Source organism: Bombina bombina, chromosome 5 (genome assembly GCF_027579735.1).
Source record: "Bombina bombina isolate aBomBom1 chromosome 5, aBomBom1.pri, whole genome shotgun sequence".
Classification (NCBI taxonomy): Eukaryota; Metazoa; Chordata; class Amphibia; order Anura; family Bombinatoridae; genus Bombina; species Bombina bombina.
Window position 1 is genome coordinate 242,490,745 of NC_069503.1, and position 20,397 is coordinate 242,511,141.

The 20,397-nt window shown below is 40.6% G+C and overlaps 1 protein-coding gene across 3 annotated transcripts in view; it reads left to right on the forward strand.

Moving 5' to 3' along the window:
• MASTL (microtubule associated serine/threonine kinase like) overlaps positions 1 to 20,397 on the forward strand; it is an 84,305-nt gene that overhangs the window by 38,808 nt on the left and 25,100 nt on the right. For 2 of the 3 annotated variants that reach the window (XM_053713905.1, XM_053713903.1), the window contains exons 9-10: positions 1,809 to 1,935; positions 9,959 to 9,973. In XM_053713905.1, the coding sequence (XP_053569880.1) occupies positions 1,809 to 1,935; positions 9,959 to 9,973 (142 nt within the window). The remainder of the gene's footprint in view (positions 1 to 1,808; positions 1,936 to 9,958; positions 9,974 to 20,397) is intronic. The other variant, XM_053713904.1, reaches the window with a different exon arrangement.

Consider the following 20,397-nt stretch of genomic DNA (forward strand, 5'->3'; position numbering starts at 1 on the left):
TACCTGATACATTTATTTCTCTTGTAGTGTGTTCAGTCTACGGCCCGCCCTGTCTTTTTGAGGCAGTTCTAAATTTTAAATTAAAACTCCAGTCACCACTGCACCCTACAGTTTCTCCTTTCTCGTCTTGTTTCGGTCGAATGACTGGATATGACATTTGAGGGGAGGAGCTATATAGCAGCTTTGCTTGGGTGATCCTCTTGCAACTTCCTGTTGGGAAGGAGAATATATCCCATAAATAATGGATGACCCGTGGACTGAACACACTACAAGAGAAATAAATTTATCAGGTAAGCATAAATTATGTTATATATATATAGGTAATTGGTATCGCCGAGTATTTGAAAAAAAGTATCGGTACTTGTAAAGTAAAAATGGTATCGGTGCAACCCTAGAACGAAGAAAAGCAAGACACTGAGATTCCTTACAGAACTCCAAAATGTATCCCACCAGACAGGAAATATCCTCATGCTCCCAGCATGATATTCCAGTTTCATGTCTTCCTTTTTAAAGGGATACTAAACCCAAAAAAAATTTCTTTCATGGTTCAGATAGAGCATGCAATTTTAAGCAAGTTTCTCATTTCCTCCTATTATCAATTTTTATTCGTTCTCTTGGTTATCTTTATTTGAAAAGCAGGAATGTTAGGAGCCGGCCCATTTTAGATTCAGCACCTGGGTAGTGCTTGCTGAATGTAGCCACCAATCAGCAAGCGCTACCCAGGGTGCTGAACCAAAAATGGTCTGGCTTCTAAGCTTACATTCCTGCTTTTTCAAATAAAGATAACCAAGAGAACAAAGAAAATGTAAAAATAGGAGTAAATTAGAAAGTTGCTTAAAATTGCATGATCTATCTGAATCGTAAAAGAAAAAATTTGGGTTTAGTTTCCCTTTAACTACAATCTGTAAAGCCATTTTCTGTTTACAGGCTTTTAGTTTACTGTCTTTGTAAAAAAAGGGTGTAAACCAGAGTGAATGGAATACAAAGCATTGAATATATAGAGCTATAAAGAGTGTTCCACCAACCGACATAAGCAGTGTACATAATATATATTTTTTCTGATGTCACGTTTAACTTTGGCAAACCAGCTGCTCATGCAGTTCATTACAGATACCAACTTACAAATACGGAGGGTAGTTTTGTTATAAGAATTCCAGAGTTGAACTGGTTAACTTAGTATTAAGTAGCTTGCACACTTTAAGGGATACTGAACCCACTTTTTTTTTCTTTCATGATTCAGATAAAGCATGCCACTTTTAACTACTTTTTAATTTACTCCTACCAATCAGCAAGCGCTATTCAGTTCTGAACCAAAAATGGGCCAGCTCGTAAGTTTACATTCCTGCTTTCTCAAATAAAGATAGCAAGAAAACAAAGAAAAATTGATAATACTGTAGGAGTAAATTTGAAAGTTGCTTAAAATTGCATGCTCTATCTGAATCATGAAAGAAAGAAATTGGGTTCAGTATCCCTTTTAAGGTTTTAAAATAAAGAAATTTATATATAAAAAAAAAACAGGGCAAAAGACTAGTGGAAGGCTTATGGGTTTCTTAGATATTTTAAGGCTGAATGCCAGTAAAAAATGCAGTTTGAGTATTTTTTTGTATTTTTTTTTTGCATTATCTGTCAGTTGAGGGAGGAGCCTATTATGTTTGTTTGCATTGCTTACACTTGTTTTCTTACTGATTTTATCTCTTGGTAAATGCTACTTGGGTGAGCCAAGATAAATAAAAATTAAATAATACTTACAAATATATTAATTTCTCGGCTCCATTGCCTAAGTACCACTCAAACTATTTTTTTGCAAGGGACCCTCTGAGACTCCTTACAGAACTCCAAAAAGTGTTAGAAGAGGAGGGGCCCCAGCTGAAATTGAGAAAGTTCTTGGAACACCAGACTACTTGGCACCTGAACTACTACTTGGGAAAACTCATGGTATGCTAGATTTTTTTTTTGATTTTTTTTTACGTGATTAATTTTGTGTGTCAGTGAGGTAATATTACATTTTCCTATTTATAGTTTAATTGTACAATTAGAAAAATTATAATTTTGTGCTGATTAATTAAAGTGATTAAATGTTTTTTTTCTTTTGCAAGATGTACTGAGTCCACGGTTTCATCCTTACTTGTGGGATATTATCCTTCCCAACAGGAAGTGGCAAAGAGAGCACCCACAGCAGAGCTGTCAATATAGCTCCCCCCTTAACTCCACCCCCCAGTCATTTTCTTTGCCGGCTCTAAGCAGGAAGGGTAAAGTGAAAGAGGTGATAAACTGTTAGTTTTTATTTTATCTTCAAGCAAGAGTTTGTTATTTTTAAATGGTACCGGTGTGTACTATTTACTCTCAGGCAGGAGATAGATGAAGATTTATGCCTAGAGGATGATGATCTTAGCATTTGTAACTAAGGTCCACTGCTGTTCCCACAGAAGCTGAGGAGTACAGGAAAACTTCAGTCTGAGGAACGGTTTCTTGCTATACAGCAATGAGGTATGTTAAAGTGGATGTAAATTTTTAACATATTGACCTTCCAAATCTGTTCTTATGCACTCTTTTATTAATACCGCATACTTTTTTTCTTTAAATGTAGAAAAAATAAGTTAATATTTACGTTTGTAACTCGTCTCCGTTTTCAGGCAGAGCTCCTCCCATCCATAATTTCCCTTCTTTTCAGCGCATAACGTCTGGAGCGGTCCCACCCGCTCTCTGACGTATTACCCTTGCGCGTTCACGATGGCTCCTTTTTGTGCGCATGCGCTTCTAATTTAGTGCCGAATATGCGCATGCGTGTACTCTAGACTTCCTGAATTGCGCATGCGTTTCTAAACTCGCGATCGTGACTTCAAATCTTTGTGCGCATGCGTTGCTAGCGGGTATGTTATCAAAGCTTCGAAAGCCAGCTGAAGTTGTTTTACGCATGCGCTTATAAAAGACACATGCGCATAAATTCACAATGACGTTAAGAAAAAGGGGCTGGACGCCACGGGGTACGCCAAATTATTAGTTTAGGCAAATGTCAATCACTGTAAGAAAAGCGGAACAAAATGGCGGGCGGAGGGAGAAAGCAAGACTTTTTTAGTTATAGAGGTATATATATCGATATAATATTATGTTTTTACAAAATTGATGACTTAAACTTATGCTATTTTTGGATGATAAAGCAGTTGTGACTGTCGACTAGCAGTGAGTTTACATCCACTTTAAGTAATTTTTTCTGTAGAGACTGTGATAACTCAGAAAGGCTGACAGTATCCCCATAAGGGGAAGGGTAAGCAGTAATCCTAGTCTTAGTAGGGGCTTTACTAGCTTGCATAAAGGGCTTAACTTAGGGGCACTCAGTTTGAATGATATATAACCAAACGTTTGTGTGTTCTGGGAGTAACGTTTTTATTACTGAAGGGACAACTGTATTGAGGGTACACTTGTCTTTTTTGGGGTTTTGATAACCCACATGGCTGAAAAAACGCTTGGTACATTTTCTAAAGGCCTTATTAGCATCTAGTGTGGTGGGCGTGGCCTAATTTCGCGCCTCGGTTGCGCAGTTGTTTTCTATAGACAAGCAGCAAGCTACAACACCGGAGGGTCCTGGTGAACTTCTTGGGCCTAATTGAAGCTTTATCCCCTCATTATCAATCCCTAAGGGCAGGTAGGCGCCACAGCAGAGCTGTGGCAAGGTGCTGACAAGGGTTTTACCGGTTTTTGGCACTTTGTTAATCCGGTTTTCTTATTTGGGGGTTAAATGTTAAATTGCTTGTGGTGCAATCTTACTATAGCTTAGTGTGTCTACTGCAAAAATTTCAGATAATTTGAAGTAATTTTAGGCAGTTTTGCAGTTTGTGTATGCCTTTTTTTTCTCTTAAAAGCACAGTACCGTTTTTGAAAATTGCTGTTTTTTCATTAAATAAGGTGTTTTCCAAGCTTGCTTGTCTCATTACTAGCCTGTTAAACATGTCTGACACTGAGGAAACTCATTGCTCAATTTGTTTAGAAGCCATTGTGGAACCCCCTCTTAGAATGTGTCCCACTTGTACTGATATTTCTATAAATTGCAAACAGCATATTTTGACCTATAAGAGTTTGGCGCTGGATGATTCTCAGATGGAAGGAAATCAGGTTTTGCCATCTAGTTCTCCCCAAGTGTCACAACCTGTAACGCCCGCACAAGTGACGCCAAGTACCTCTAGTGCGTCCAATTCTTTTACCTTGCAAGATATGGCCTCAGTTATGAATACTACCCTCACAGAGGTTTTATCTAAACTGCCTGGGTTGCAAGGAAAGCGCAGTAGCTCTGGGTTAAGAATGAATGCTGAGCCTTCTGACGCTTTAGTAGCCGTATCCGATATTCCCTCACAATGTTCAGAGGTAGGGATGAGAGATTTGCTCTCTGAGGGAGAGATTTCTGATTCAGGAAAAATTTTCCCTCAGATAGATTCCAATATGACAGCATTTAAATTTATGCTAGAACACCTCCGTTTATTGCTCAGGGAGGTTTTAGCGACTCTGGATGATTGTGACCCTATTGTAGTTCCAGAGAAATTGTGTAAAAGGGACAAATATTTAGAGGTTACTGTTTACACTGCTGTTTTTCCGGTCCCTAAGAGGATTTCGGACATTGTTACTAAGGAGTGGGATAGACCAGGTATTCCGTTCGCTCCCCCTCCTGTTTTTAAGAAGATGTTTCCCATATCTGACACCATGCGGGACTCATGGCAGACGGTCCCTAAGGTGGAGGGAGCTATTTCTACTCTGGCTAAGTGTACAACTATACCTATTGAGGACAGTTTTGCTTTCAAAGATCCTATGGATAAAAAATTAGAGGGTCTCCTAAAGAAAATGTTTGTTCATCAGGGTTTTCTTCTCCAGCCTATAGCGTGCATTGTTCCTGTAACCACTGCAGCTGCCTTTTGGTTTGAGGCTCTTGAAGAGGCTCTTCAGGTGGAGACCCCATTAGATGATATTCTAGACAGAATTAGGGCTCTTAAGCTAGCTAATTCTTTCATTACAGATGCCGCTTCTCATCTAGCTAAGTTAGCGGCAAAGAATTCAGGTTTTGCCATTTTAGAGCGTAATGGCTTAAGTCCTGGTCGGCTGATGTGCTATCAAAATCTAAGCTTTTGACCATCCCTTTCAAAGGTAAGACTCTATTCGGGCCTGCACTGAAAGAGATCATTTCTGATATCACTGGAGGGAAGGGTCATGCCCTCCCTCAGGATAAATCAAATAAGAGGGGAACTTTGCTCAATCCAAGCCAGTCTGGAGACCTAACCAGGCTTGGAACAAGGGTAAACAGGCCAAGAAGCCTGCTGCTGCCACCAAGACAGCATGAAGGGGTAGCCCCCGATCCGGGACCGGATCTAGTAGGGGGCAGACTCTCTCTCTTTCAGGACTCCTGGGCCGTAGAAATTGTAACCCAGGGGTATCTTCTAGATTTCAAAGATTCTCCTCCAAGGGGGAGATTCCATCTTTCTCAATTGTCTGTAAACCAGACAAAAAGAGAAGCGTTCTTACGCTGTGTCAGACCTTTTTACCATGGGAGCGATCTGCCCAGTTCCAAAAGCGGGGCAGGGGTTCTACTCCAATCTGTTTGTGGTTCCCAAAAAAGAGGGAACCTTCAGACCAATTCTAGATCTCAAGATCCTAAACCAAGAGTCCCATCCTTCAAGATGGAGACCATTTGGACTATTTTACCAATGATCCAGGAGGGTCAATATATGACAACCGTGGTCTTAAAGAATGCGTATCTACACATTCCTATCCACAAAGATCATCGCCAATTCCTCAGGTTTGCCTTTCTGGACAAGCATTACCAGTTTGTGGCTCTTCCCTTCGGGTTGGTCACGGCACCAAGAATCTTCACAAAGGTGCTAGGGTCCCTTCAGGCGGTCCTAAGGCCGCGGGGCATAGCAGTGGCGCCTTATCTAGAGGACATCCTAATTCAAGCGTCGACTTTCCAACTAGCGAAGTCTCACATGGACTTAGTGTTGGCCTTTCTAAGATCTCATGGGTGGAAGGTGAACGTAAAAAGAGTTCTCTTTCCCCTCTCACAAGAGTTTCATTTCTAGGGACTCTGATAGACTCGGCGGACATGAAAATATTTCTGACGGAGGTCAGGAAATCAAAGATTTTAACCACCTGCCGAGCTCTTCATTCCATTCCTCGGCCGTCAGTGGCTCAGTGTATGGAGGTAATCGGACTAATGGTAGCGGTGATGGACGTAGTCCCATATGCTCGCTTACATCTCAGACCACTGCAACTATCCATGCTCAGACAGTGGAATGGGGATTATGCAGATTTAACTCCTCAGATAAACCTGGATCAAGAGACCAGAGACTCTCTTCTTTGGTGGTTGTCACAGGACCACCTGTCCCGGGGGAATGTGTTTCCGCAGGCCAGCGTGGGTTATAGTGACGACAGACGCCAGCCTAATTGGCTGGGGTGCAGTCTGGAATTCCCTGAAGGCACAAGGTTTGTGGACTCAGGAGGAGGCTCTCCTACCGATAAATATTCTGGAATTAAGAGCGATATTCAATGCTCTTCAAACCTGGCCTCGGCCAGATTCAGCAGATTTCAGTCGGACAACATCACGACTGTGGCTTATATCAATCTTCAGGGGGGAACAAGGAGTTCCTTTGCGATGATAGAAGTTTTCAGGATAATCCGATTGGCAGAGACTCACTGTTGCCATCTATCAGCGATCTATATCCCAGAACAACATCTGGAGGTGTTTGCTCAACTGGTTCAGCTATGGGGCACACCAGAATTGGATCTGATGGCGTCTCGTCAGAACGCCAAACTTCCTTGTTACGAATCCAGGTCAAGGGATCCTCAGGCAGTACCCTGGTCGTTCAACCTGGCTTATGTGTTTCCATCTTTCCCTCTCCTTCCGCGTCTGATTGCAAGAATCAAACAGGAGAGAGCTTCAGTGATTTTGATAGCGCCTGCGTGGCCACGCAGGACTTGGTATGCAGACCTGGTGGACATGTCATCTCTGCCACCATGGACTCTGCCACTGAGACGGGACCTTTTGATTCAAGGTCCTTTCAACCATCCAAATCTAATTTATCTGCAACTGACTGCTTGGAGATTGAACACTTGATTTTATCAAAGCGGGGTTTCTCTGAATCGGTCATAGATACCTTGATTCAGGCTCGAAAGCCTGTCACCAGGAAGATCTATCATAAGATATGGCGTAAATATCTTTTTTGGTGCGAATCCAAAGGCTACTCATGGAGTAAGATCAGGATTCCTAGGATATTGTCTTTTCTCCAAGAAGGATTGGAGAAAGGCTTGTCCGCTAGTTCCTTAATAGGACAGATATCTGCTTTGTCTATTCTGTTGCAGAAGCGTCTGGCAGATGTCCCAGACTTTCGGGCTTTTTGTCAGGCTTTAGTTAGAATTAAGCCTGTGTTTAAACCTGTTGCTCCGCCATGGAGTCTAAATTTAGTTCTTAAAGTTCTTCAGGGGGTTCCGTTTGAACCCATGCATTCCATAGATATTAAGCTTCTATCTTGGAAAGTTCTGTTTCTAGTTGCTATCTCTTCAGCTCGAAGAGTTTCTGAACTATCTGCATTACAATGTGATTCGCCTTATCTTGTTTTCCATGCTGATAAGGTGGTTTTACGTACCAAACCTGGGTTCCTCCCTAAGGTTGTTACTTACAGGAATATCAACCAGGAAATTGTTGTTCCTTCTCTGTGTCCTAATCCTTCTTCTAATAAGGAACGTCTGTTGCACAACTTGGACGTGATTCGTGCATTGAAGTTTTATTTACAGGCAACCAAAGATTTTCGTAAGACATCTTCTTTGTTGTCTATTCTGGGGGTCAAAAGGCTATGGCTACCTCTCTTTCCTTTTGGCTGAAAAGCATCGTCTGTTTTGCTTATGAGACTGCTGGACAGCAGCCTCCTGAAAGAATTACAGCTCACTCTACTAGAGCAGTAGCTTCCACATGGGCTTTTAAAAATGATGCTTCTGTTGAACAGATTTTTAAGGCTGCGACTTGGTCTTCGCTTCATACCTTTTCCAAATTTGATACTTTTGCTTCTTCGGAGGCTATTTTTGGTAGACAGGTTTTGCAAGCAGTGGTGCCTTCCGTTTAGGTTCCTGTCTTGTCCCTCCCTTCATCTGTGTCCTAAAGCTTTGGTATTGGTATCCCACAAGTAAGGATGAAACCGTGGACTCGGTACATCTTGCAAAAGAAAACAAAATGTATGCTTACCTGATAAATTTCTTTCTTTTGCGATGTACCGAGTCCACGGCCCGCCCTGTCTATTCAAGACATATAGTATTTTTTATTGAAAACTTCAGTCACCTCTGCACCTTTATAGTTTCTCCTTTTTCTTCCTTGGCCTTCGGTCGAATGACTGGGGGGTGGCGTTAAGGGGGGAGCTATATAGACAGCTCTGCTGTGGGTGCTCTCTTTGCCACTTCCTGTTGGGAAGGATAATATCCCACAAGTAAGGATGAAACCGTGGACTCTGTACATCGCAAAAGAGAGAAATTTATCAGGTAAGCATAAATTTTAGTTTTTTTAAAGAAACATAAAATGGACCCTATGTCATTTGTTCTCTTAAAGCATGTTATCTTACCATGTTAAAGGGACATGGAGCCAAAATATTTTGTTTTTGGTTCAGATAGCATGTACAATTTTTAAAGAACTTTCCAATTGATTGATTTTTTTCAAATTGACTTCATTCTCTTTGTTGAAGAGCATACCTAGGTAGCTGGGTAGGGAGCTTTATATGGTAGCAGTTTTGCTGCCATATTTCCTGAGCAGTACATATCTAGATATCTCTTCAACAAAGAATACCATGAGAACGAAATACATTTGCTAATAGAATAAAAAAAAATTGTTTGCTCTGAATCACAAACGGGTATAACCTTTGGGCACAATTTTATGTGCTTACTTCTTGTCTGTTTCCTGACCAGTCATAAAATCAGGATCTGTCTAAACATTCATTTGTCAGAATCTTAATACAAAAATCGCTTACCTACATTGTATCAGGCCTGAGAAAGAGAGAAAATACTTGAAAGCTTGTCTCATTCTTATTCTTATTTTAATACCCAGTTGTCCCTGTAAAAAAAAAAAAGAAAAGGGCTGGTAAAACGAGTTGAGCAGATGCCCCCCTCCCTGTATATAAAAAGTCAGATAACCTAAAGTTACAGCATGAGTCTGTAAACGAGCATATGCATCTGACACTGTGTTCTTTAAAACAAAAAAAAGAAAAACCATACATCTTTACAAATGCCTACCAGATGGCCTGTATAAATGGATCATCTACAAATCATTTATGCAAAGAAAAATGTTAGTGCACTATGTCCCTTTAAAGGGACAGTCTGCGCCAAAAATGTTATTGTTTTAAAAATATATATAGATAACGCCTTTACTAACCATTCCCCAGCTGTGCATAACGACGTTATAGTAATTTTGTTTCATAACATCTAAAACTGTAACTCTCTGGCTGTTTTAAGCCCCTGCAGGCTGCCTTTATTTTAGACCATTTTGTAAGCTTTTCACAGTAAGACAGAGCTAGTTAATGTGTACCATATAGATAACACTGTGCTCACTCCTGTGGAGTTACAAATGAGACCGCACTGATTGGCTAAAATGCAGGTCATTAATAGCCCTGAGATAAGGGGGCAGTCTGCAGAGGCTTAGATACAAGGTATTCACAGAGGTAAAAAGTATATTAATATAACTGTTGGTTATACAAAACCTGGGAATGGGTAATAAAGTGATTATCTTTTTAAACAATCAAAATTATGGAGTAGACTGTCCCTTTTAAACAGTGCTTTTGAGTTGATCTACAGAAAAAACAAACTCATTTTTACATTTCATAGTGTTTTAACATTTTGATGTTAAATGACATTGGGGAACTTATTTGCCACACAATTCTTCCCTCAAAAGGTGCTTAGGTGAGAGGGGAGTTTCTTTTGTAATCTCTTTTTTTCTTGTATACAGGACTCCTGACATGTGGTAAGTTAACCATTACAGCTCTGGTTTTGGGATGCTGCTTTGTGTACAGTCAAAGTGTAATGGAACCACATTTAAAATGCATAAGTAGTCCTTGTTTTTAAAAATGCCACAAACTGTTTTGCTTGGTTCTTTTACATAGACTAAATAATTTCGGTCTCAGCACTGGTGGGTATATATAGTCTAATGGCTGCTTAAATAAGTAGAAACACTCCCTATAAACACCATCAATTTCTGTTTTGGGTTAGTTTAGTGTCTATGTATGTAATACTGTAAACATGTTTTTGTATGTACAGTTATCACTGCATTCCTGGGCTCCTTTTTTTTTTTCTGTTGCTTTCAATTATTGTTACATATTTGGACTTTTAAGGCAGGGCTTGACAAACCCAGGAGCCACTGGCTCCTCACATTTTACCCTAGCTTCTAACTTTTGGGTTATTCTACATAGATCTGTATACAGATTCCACTGTCTGGTTCCTAAAAGTATATCTGGCTACTAAATATTCTTACTGGCTCCAAAATTTTAAACAGATTTTTCATCCCCTTCTTTAAGGTGTGTTTTTATTTTCCTCCTTTTGGTGTAATTATATTATTACTCAAAAGGAAAAGTCTCCTGGTATGCATTATACCCCTGTAGAGTATAATAAATGAAGCAATCCTATTTTAGGGTAAAATGTGAATAGGTCAGAGCGCCGTCGGCTGCAAGTTCACATAAGAGAACCTGCAGCCAAGATTTAAAGTGATGGTAAATCCTAGCGTTTGTGAAACGCTAGGATTTACCACTGGAACAAATAAAAGGGGACTTTCAGTCAAAGTATAAAATACTTCATGCTGAAAGTTCCTTTATTTGTTTTAAGCGCTTGCCGCGCTGAGCTCCTCAGGCAGCCCATGGCAAAACGCTATTTTGATAAGAGGTGACGTTTCCACCTCTTAGCCATTAGCCATGCAGGCTACCCGGCTTGGCGCCAGCTTGGCCGCACGGCTATTTGCTAAGCGGTGGAAACGTCACCTCTCAGCAAAATAGCATTCTGCCGTGGGCTGCTTGAGGAGCTTAGTGTGGCGAACGCTTCAAACAAATAAAGGAACTTTCAGTGTATCTCCCTCTGTAGTGTGCGATGATAAATATGGGCAACGTATTGCTGCCCGCCAGACGTGATGTTGGACGGACAGGGGCAAAGCTATACGCCCCCGTCTGCCAGACTTTGTTAAATCTTGCCCTATATAGCTAGATATACTGTACATAGGTGAATTTTAATACATTTGATGCTTGCACTGCAGCTGTTAATTCTGAGTAGATTACTCAAATTAAGATGACTTTCTGGGCGTAGAGTTTGAGGACATTTAGGTGTATGAAGCTATCTAGATTTTTCTTTAACAATAATCAAGATTTTGCTCCTAAATTTTGAGCTGACTTGGTATGGTCCAGAGTAGTCGAAATATACTATTCATGGAACTTATCACATGTTGGCATTGTAGCTGGCCTGCTGGAGTTATACTTTTCACACCCTAATGGAAGGTGCATAATGCAATAATGTAACCAGGCAATATACCTACCAATGCTGAGCATTTCAAAGAAACTGATTTACCAGTTTGGTTTTTTCTCGTTTCACTCTGGAATACTACCTGGAATTTCCGAGTTCAGTTGAACCAGCTAAACATTTTGTTCTTAAACCTTATTCATTTTCTGTAGTGTTAAAATTACACTTTAACTGTCTTTTGAAAGCTTCCTGTACAATAGTTGTTACTTAAAGGGACAGTAAATTTCCACATTATCTGTATCGGCGATTTGTGGGTGGGGGATTTACAATATTTTCTTGCTTATAGTATACATTTTGTTCTGCCTTGATTTTAAAGATAGGCTGGAGAAAGAGAACTTGATAATGAGTGGTGGAGCTGTAGATTAAATACAGTTATCTCTAAGTTTAGATTGAATGCTTTTTGTGTTGTGGCTCACTTTTTTTTTTTTTTTTTGCGGGGGGGGGGGGTCATGTTCTATTAAATGTATCAACAGACAATGTGGGATTTTTATGTCTCTTTAAGGAGTTTTGAATGCCAAGTTAATCAAATGTTGAGTTTTTGCAAAATGTTTCAATAATTAGATCTGTAGAATATCAGCTATTTTTTATTTAGTTTTTTCGTTTAAAGTGACTAAAGTTAAAATTGCACTTTCATGATTCAAAGTGTGCATTTTTAAACTTTTATCAAATTTGCTTTGTTCTCATTGTATCCTTTTGTTGAAAAGCATATCTATGTATGCTCAGTAAAGGTAAGCTAGCTGGTGATTAGTGGCTGCTCACAATCCTCTTACCAGGTAGTGCATTGCTTATCCTGAACCTGCTCTTCAGCAAAGGATACCAAGAAAGCAAAGCAAATTTAAAAATTAGTTTAAAACATCATGATCTCTTTGAATCATGAATGTTTTTTATTTTGAATTTACTGACCCTTTAGCCCCTTGACTTCAACATATTGCGTATCTGTTAAAGGGTTAGAAATGTCAAAATTTAACTCCCCCACTTCCCTCACCCTTTCGTCACAGGAGTTTGGCAGAGAAGTGTCAGAAGTTTGTTAAGTCTCTTATGGAGGGTAGTACTCTTCAAAATGGAACTGGAGTTTTAAGTAATCCTGTCAGCCTCTCAGTGAGAGCATGGATGAAGGTTAGAGTCCGCAGATGCAGGGAGTCTTTCTGCGAAACCATCCCGACTCATATTAACAGCTCCTTGGCAATCAGCGTTGACGAGTTTCGCTGCCTGCCTTTATTCACTCAAGTCCATGTTTGAAGCGACGCTACTGTCATACTTGAAGGGCCTGTTCCACGGCGCAGATTCGGTAAGATTGTTTCATTTTATTTCTTTATGTGAATGTAATGTTAACGAGAGAAGGTAGTGTCCTTTTTTATCTTAGAATATGAGTCATGGGTTAATATCTCCTGAGGGGAGTTTTTGAAAAGGGGGGACTTTAATCATGTTTATTATGTGGTTCTATCTGCTAATGTGTAGTAATACTTTGGCTCATGGCTTTTCGGAACATAATGGCCTTATCGATTGGCGCAATCTCTTTAGATTTACGCGCTATTTTTGTGACTGGCACGGTGCTCCTCGTGACTAGTTGCGTTGTTTTCTACTTCCGTATGCTGACTGTGTGGTGACAGAGTATGCTCGTTGGTTGTCTGGTTCACAGAAGGTGGTGAGTGCCCCAGCCATTGGGTGTGTAAAAGGGTGCCAGTTAGTTTTTTGTCATTTTTTGTTCTAGAGTACTCTTCTCCCGACTCAGGGACCTTTTTAAAGTGCGTTGAGCAACCTGCCCCAGAGGATTCTATGTTGGGTGAGGCGCGTGCCCCAGAACCTTCATTTACTATGCAAGCAGGTGTCCCTATGGCCTTTACTCCTTCTCCGGAAGGTGGCCTGTTTTCTCCAGAGGTTACGGCACGGTTCCGCATGGCCATAACTATAGCGCTGGCTCACTTATATCTCCTGAGTGAAATATTTTAAAGGTGCTGTCAACCAGGGCCCGTCGGGCGTGGAATTGCCTGATACAGTTCAGCCTTCGGGGGAAGCATCGGCCTCTGAGGCTCCAGGGGGCCCAACTTCGGGTCCGAGGTCGTTTATCGATCCGGCAAGGGATGTTTTTGCCTTCCGTTATAGGCTGGCATGTCTTCGTGTTCTGCTAAGGCATGTTTTGATGGTTCTAAAGAATTCCAGTCCTAGTGGGCCGAGGGATCCGAGGCCTTAGATGTCGGATGGCAAGCTGGGTTAGACGTTTGGGGATGAAGCTAATCTCTTTGACGTTTCCGTTTTTTCTTTCTTTTATGTATCATTCCAGTTCTGAGTTCTTGGGGCCTCTGATCGGCAAGTGCTGTTCGCGTACCCATTCACCTTGGCTGTTCACCTGCGGGTGCTGCCTTACTTTTATTTTGATCCAGATAGGATGTATTTGATTTCTTTTTAATAAGCTCACGTCTGATATAATTTCAGTTTTGGGAACGTTCTTTTTCTGGAACGGATACTTGTGATTTTGTGGTCGCATGGGCGCTTCCTCGGAAGTTGCGCACTTTTGGTTAGAAATGAAGTTATGTTCTAATTCATATTATCGAACCTTTGGGTTCATTTTTCTTGGACCTTAGATAGTTTTGGGGTGTCCTTGTACCAGGCAGGTACTGGTTGGGCGCTATCTGCTGTTCCTTGGGTCCATGTGACCCTCGTGGTGCGGATTATCCTGTTGGATTCTGAATTTCACTTGGCCTATTGATATGGACTCTGGGCTCGGATCCTACTACGTGGTATGGGGCCTAGTGCGTAGATCCAACGCTTCTAGTGGTAGGTTATGAGTTCTGATATAAGTGGCCTACGGCCACTCCACCCTGAAGTGTCTGACCTCGGAAGCTAAGCAGGGTTGGGCCTGGTTAGTACTTGAATGGAATACCAGGTACTACAATTTGCTTGAATTACGTGACCGACTTTTCAAGACGTAATCGGGGTTCCTAAGGGTCCCTGGGGACTCGGGCCCATTGGTTTTCCAATCCTGTAGCGTTTGGAGATGGTATCTGGAGGTCTGGTATCCGGGTGATGAACAATTTACGTTTAGTCGCATTCCTTTTGCGGTGGCTGAGTTTTCTTTCCTTCCCGTTTTGGGTTGGATGATCTGGAAGTGCAGAGCATGTCCCTTTTTTTTTTTTTCTTTTTTTTTTTAGCGTGTCGTTTTCCTCCAGTACGTGGAGTGCAGGGGTCACCCTGCCTTTCTAAAGGGAGCTGCGAGGCTCCCATTGTTCCTGTTGCAGGGATTTCGGGAGACCAATCCGATAAGGATTTCTGGAAACTGTCTTCTCAATGTAAGAACTGCCCCTTGTCATACCATGGTCTTTAGACTCTTGGGTGCTATCCTTAGACCTTATGCAGATTTAGCCTTTTGGGCTTGAGGGTAGGAGGTCCGTGGTCTGTCAGACTTTCGCCTTTCTGGAGTCTGGGAAATGACCTTCCTCTTCACCAGCGTGTGGATCAGGTCGTTAGGCCTGTCTACAGAGGATAGCCTTGAGATCCAAGGGTACTGGTTGCCCATTTCTTCAACTGGTGAGGAGTTTTTTTTTTGTTCAAACTCTGGGTTTGAGGCTGTTGCTAGGTAGTCTACGTTTACGGACTTTAGATAGTGGAGGGCTCGGTCTTGGGTGCACTCCTACTATGGGAGGCAGCTAATCTTTCGATCGGTTCCGTTTTTCGAGGACTCTGGCTTAGGACCACGTCTCTTGCCTGGATCGGGCATGGACGGTTCTGCTTAACCTTTGGGTTTGGTTCCCCTGCGTGTACCTTTTTTGAGCGCAGGGTTTTCTGACTCTCATGGGTGATAACTGTCTGCCTGAGGCATATGTTTAAGGTTTCTCTGACGGGTCCCTACTTGTCTTCTGGAACATCTGTGCTTCCTTGTAGACTCCAGTTGTCGTTTCAACTGGGCTGGCGATAATGGCAGAAGGGTCTCGTCTCTATTGATAGGCTGGTTACCGTTGCTTTGGTCCCTTTATTTCTCACCTAGGGTGGGGGATGGGTTCTTGCATGTTCTCCTTGACTTGGAGGTACCTAAATATCTGTGAAGGCCCGTGGGTCCTTGTTTTTCACGCCTTGTAGGATTTTTCCCCTTTCTGGCGTATTCCGAATCACGGAACCGGATTCTGGTATAGGATGCTGGGGATTCTGTACTTCTCCAGGGGAGTGCTCCTTCTGGAAGGTCGCAGTGTAGGGCTTTTCGGACCCGAGCACAAAGTTACCTGTCATGACTCGTGGAGCATGCCAGTTTTAGTAGCGTTCAGAGTTCTACTCTGAGGTTTTGATTCCATCCTTTTTTCTTCCAACGGTCTGGGACTCTTGTCTTAGGTCTTTAACTAGTCTTTGGGCTGGGACCGTTATACTGGAGGGAAGGTCGGGGATTGCTCTACTCTGTGCAGTGTTGACCGTTTTCCTATTATTGAGTTTGTCCTCCCTTTCGGTGAGGGGACTCTTGGTGCCCATCTCTACTGGTTGCTTCTGCTGCTGGGATGGGACGCTCCTTGGAGCCCGGAAATTGCTGGTTGGGAGCTGTTGAGATTTTTTCGACGCTCTTGGTTGGACGAGTCCCACGATGACTTAGGGTCAGCTTTGCTGCCTGGAGATTGGTCATCGCAAGTTCTTGTTTACAGATGGCTCTATGTTCTCTTGGAGAGCTAGGACAGTTATCTTGTCTATGCTTGTCTAACCTGACGGGTTTTGACTGGGCTATGATGCATTAGGGAACTCGCGTTTTTTTGGAACACCATATGTGGTATGGTGCTGTGTCAGGGATATGAGGATGACCTTTTGGTCATCCTAGTGATGTTTTTCCTGAGTATGGACTTATTTTTCTGGTCCTTGTCCTTCTAGGGAGTTTGTCTCCCTGGACAGTGGTACGGTGGCAACCTTGGGTTTCTCTAAGTTTGATTTCAGCCTGTGTTGGATGGTCCTTTTGGATCTCTTATGGGGTCCTCTATTCTCCCCCTCGAGGGTAGATGGAGGTTTTTGTCTTTTAGGGGTACTTTTCGTGGAAGTCGAAAGCCGCTGGGATGGCTCCTCGGAGGCCTTTGTGTTCAGCAGACTCTGGGTCTGAGTGGTCTCTAGCATGGCTTTGTAAGTTATGTAACTGATGAGCAGTTACCTGGGCTTCCGGTTTTTCCCTTGTGATTTAGAGTTTTTGTAAGGCGTTGGGTAATTTCAGGCTGTGGTGTCTTTTGAGGGGGCCGCCTTTTTGTACCCACCCTTTGTTTGTTTGCATTCAGTGTCCTCTAGCTTGTGTATTGTTTTCCCAAAAGTAATGAATGCAGCTGTGGACTCTTCCTGTTTAAAAAGAAAACTATAAATTATGCTTACCCGATAATTTGAGATAAAAAAAAATTCTTCTGACGGGAAGAGTCCACAGCTCCCACCCACTAGTAGAAGTTATGACTGTTTTTCGGCTGCATACGCACATATGCTGGGAAGACCCATGCACCAGTATTCAAACAGCACACCTCTGAGAGTCAGCAGTGTCTCTGTATAACACCACTTATCTTCATAGACACAATACACACCCCTACCAGCTCTCTGAGCCTGAATACTGGTGCAAATGCCGCTGAAAACCAGTAATAACTTTTACCTGAAGAATTTTGACTAATTGAAGTATATTGCAAAAATGCTTCTATTTCATATTGAAATTCCCATGTGCTTTTCAATTTCAACCTTTCTATTCCTTTTTAACGGGATGGAAACCACAAATACATTTAACGGTAGGCAATTACTCTAACTTATGCCACTTGAATTTTATAATGTTTCAGTATAAGTTCTGGCTTTAGCAGGAATCTCGTAAAACTGTTACAGGTTAGTAGATTATCTTTTTCAAAATCCTTTACAAGATAAATACATCTTGTGAATTATAAATATTAACTTTTAATGAAATGCATCACAATCCACAAATGCTAAAAACACTATTTTATCAAAACTGTGCAGAACATTAAACCCACATTTTTTCTTTCACAAATAAGCGTAGCTTTCCAGATTACACCTATTATCAGATTGGCATCATTCTCTTGGTATCCTATGTTTTGCAGGAGCAGAATTGCATTTTACTGGGAGCTAGTTGAACACATTGGGTGAGCCAATGACAAGAGACACACATATATATATATATATATATATATATATATATATATATATATATATATATATATTATAATGTGTGTGTTGCAGCCATCAGCAGCTAACTCTTAGTAATGAACTGCTGCTCATGAGCCTACCTATGTATGCCTTTCAACAAAGGATACCAAGAAAAAGAAGCAAATTAGATAATAGAATTAAATTGTAAAGTTGTTTAAAATTGTAGAATACATGTAATATCCATCTGCTACTTTGCAATTAAAAAATCTTTTTAGTATTAAATTTTTTTTATTTTTTTTTTACCCCGATTGTAATATTGTGCGGGCATAAAATGTTATAAATATTTAGACACATTTTATTATCTCAATAAAATTATCTCAATAAAATTAACGCTTAAAACTTAAAAAAAAAAAAAAAAAATTGCCTGCTCTTTTAAAGTGACACATCCTGACCAAAAGCTCTATCATGGTGTCAAATGTTGTATCAATCATATTAAGTGTTGTAAAGTGAGTTGATGCCTGTTTTATGCACTTGTAATGCACAAGATTATTAAGCAACAATATTTATACTAATATTTGCAGTCCAAAAACCCATGTTTCCTGTTTAAATACTAAAGTTTGTACAATATTTCCCAAGCCTGTCTCTATTTCCATTAACAACCAAACAGCATACCTTAGCAGACAGAAACCAAAGTACCCTGTCTTAGCAAGAGAGAGAGAACATAAAGGGCTATTAAGAGATGTTGACCTGGGCAGGTGACCGCGTTAGCTCTGCCCTGAATTGCTCACTAGCCTTTCTTTCCCTTGTCCTTTTTGTGCCCCAGCCCTGCACATCTAGATTCCACCAGGGGACACGTTCATGTTTGCTGCCGTTGCCTTCTTGTATTCTAGCAGCCTGGTACCTTCCCAACCCCACAAAAAGTTCCTAGTACATGCCTTTCTGCTGGATTACGGCTTAACTCAGATTTGTGCGCGGTGCCTGGGAAGTAGAATTCTGTGAATTGTAGTTCCCATGCTCAATTTAAACTGCAAAACTGAAAATAAGGCACATCTTGTTTTAGAGGTAACATGGTGGTATCACATTTAGGGCAAAATCACAGCTCTCATTTTACAGACGCCAGGTCAAGTGTTTGTCTCTATCTATGCTGACCTTACTCAGTGTGTGTGTATGTTTACTGTCCCTGTTAAAACCTGTAATTGCTATTAAATGTTACATGGTGCTAAACACTTGCTGGGCGCATATGCAGTGGCTGGCTTTAGCTGCTTGGTTATGTTGCATGGTATTATAAATAACTTTGGTTTGGACTAACAACTTTTTAAAATGTATTTTATTTTTTTGGAACTTGTGGATAATTGCCAACTCTGAGCTTTAATAGTCTGGAGCTGGAAGAAGTTGAAAGTGTTTGATCAGAGTTGCTTTATATTCTGTTATCTGTATAAAAGTCTTATGTTTCTTGCTGGAAGAAGTTACATTCTTTTTTCCAGCTTTTGATCTGTGGGATTACATGTGGCCTAGCAAAATATTTTTGTTCTCTTTGACCCACAGGCCAGATGTCTTTGTTTTGATATTAATTTAAAAGTAGTTTACATTAAACATATAGTGATTTATTGAAGTGGTGCACTAGTGTAAGGAGATTGCAAGTGATGTTTTACGTCAAGGACTAGTCCTTGCAGCCCTCGGGTTAAAGCAGAACTAAGAATAAGTGCCATAGTTTTTGTGACTTAAAGGGACACTAAACCCATATTTATTCTTTTGTGATTCAGATAGAGCATGAAATTTTAATTAACTTTCTAATTTACTCCTATTATCAAATGTTCTTTATTCTCTTGGTATCTTTATTTGAAATGCAAGAATCTAAGTCTAGATGCCGGCCCATTTTTGGTGAACAACCCGGTTGTCCTTGCTGATTGGTGGAAAAAATCCATCCACCAATCAAAAAGTGCTGTCCAGAGTTCTTAACCCAAAAAAGCTTAGATGGCTTTTATTTCAAATAAAGATAGCAAGAGAACGAAGAAAAATTGATAGGAGTAAATTAGAAAGTTGCTTAAAATTGCCTGCTCTATCTGAATCACAAAAGAAAAAATTGGGTACAGTGTCCCTTTAAGCTTTGTGAACTTCCATTGGGTGGGCAACCAAATTTGCCACACAGTACCCTGTAGCCTTAAATAAATCTCTGCCACTGGACAATTCTAGAAAATATATTATTTGTGTGTTTTTAATAACTATAAATGATGTGGCCCTTAAGGCTTCTAAACTATTGATCTGTAGCCCCCATGTGTTAGTGACAGATAACTTCCTATTTTAAGTTATGTCAATCCTCCCTTTTTTTATCCAAACTATTCCCATTATCATCAGGCCTAAAGTTTGACTCTTGATAACTTACTATGGTTGTATTTCCTTGCTTTTCATACTGAATAATAATGCGCCCAACACTACTGCACAAAATAATAAGGGTTGCAAGGTCTGTCAGTACATTTAATATTAACAAATGTTAAATTGTTCATTATTCACTTTGCTGCACAATTGTTTTTCATCAAAACCAGGGAGCATTTTCTTCTATATATTGATTATTTTGTTAAAGGGATACTGAACCCAATCTTGCTATCTTTATTTGAAAAAAGCAGAAATGTAAGGTTAGGAGCCAGCTCATTTTTGGTTCTGCACCTGGGTAGCACTTGCTGATTGGTTGATATATATATATATATATCATATATATATATATATATATATATATATATATATATATATATATATATATATATATATATATATATATATATATATATGCTTTTTTTTTCAAAT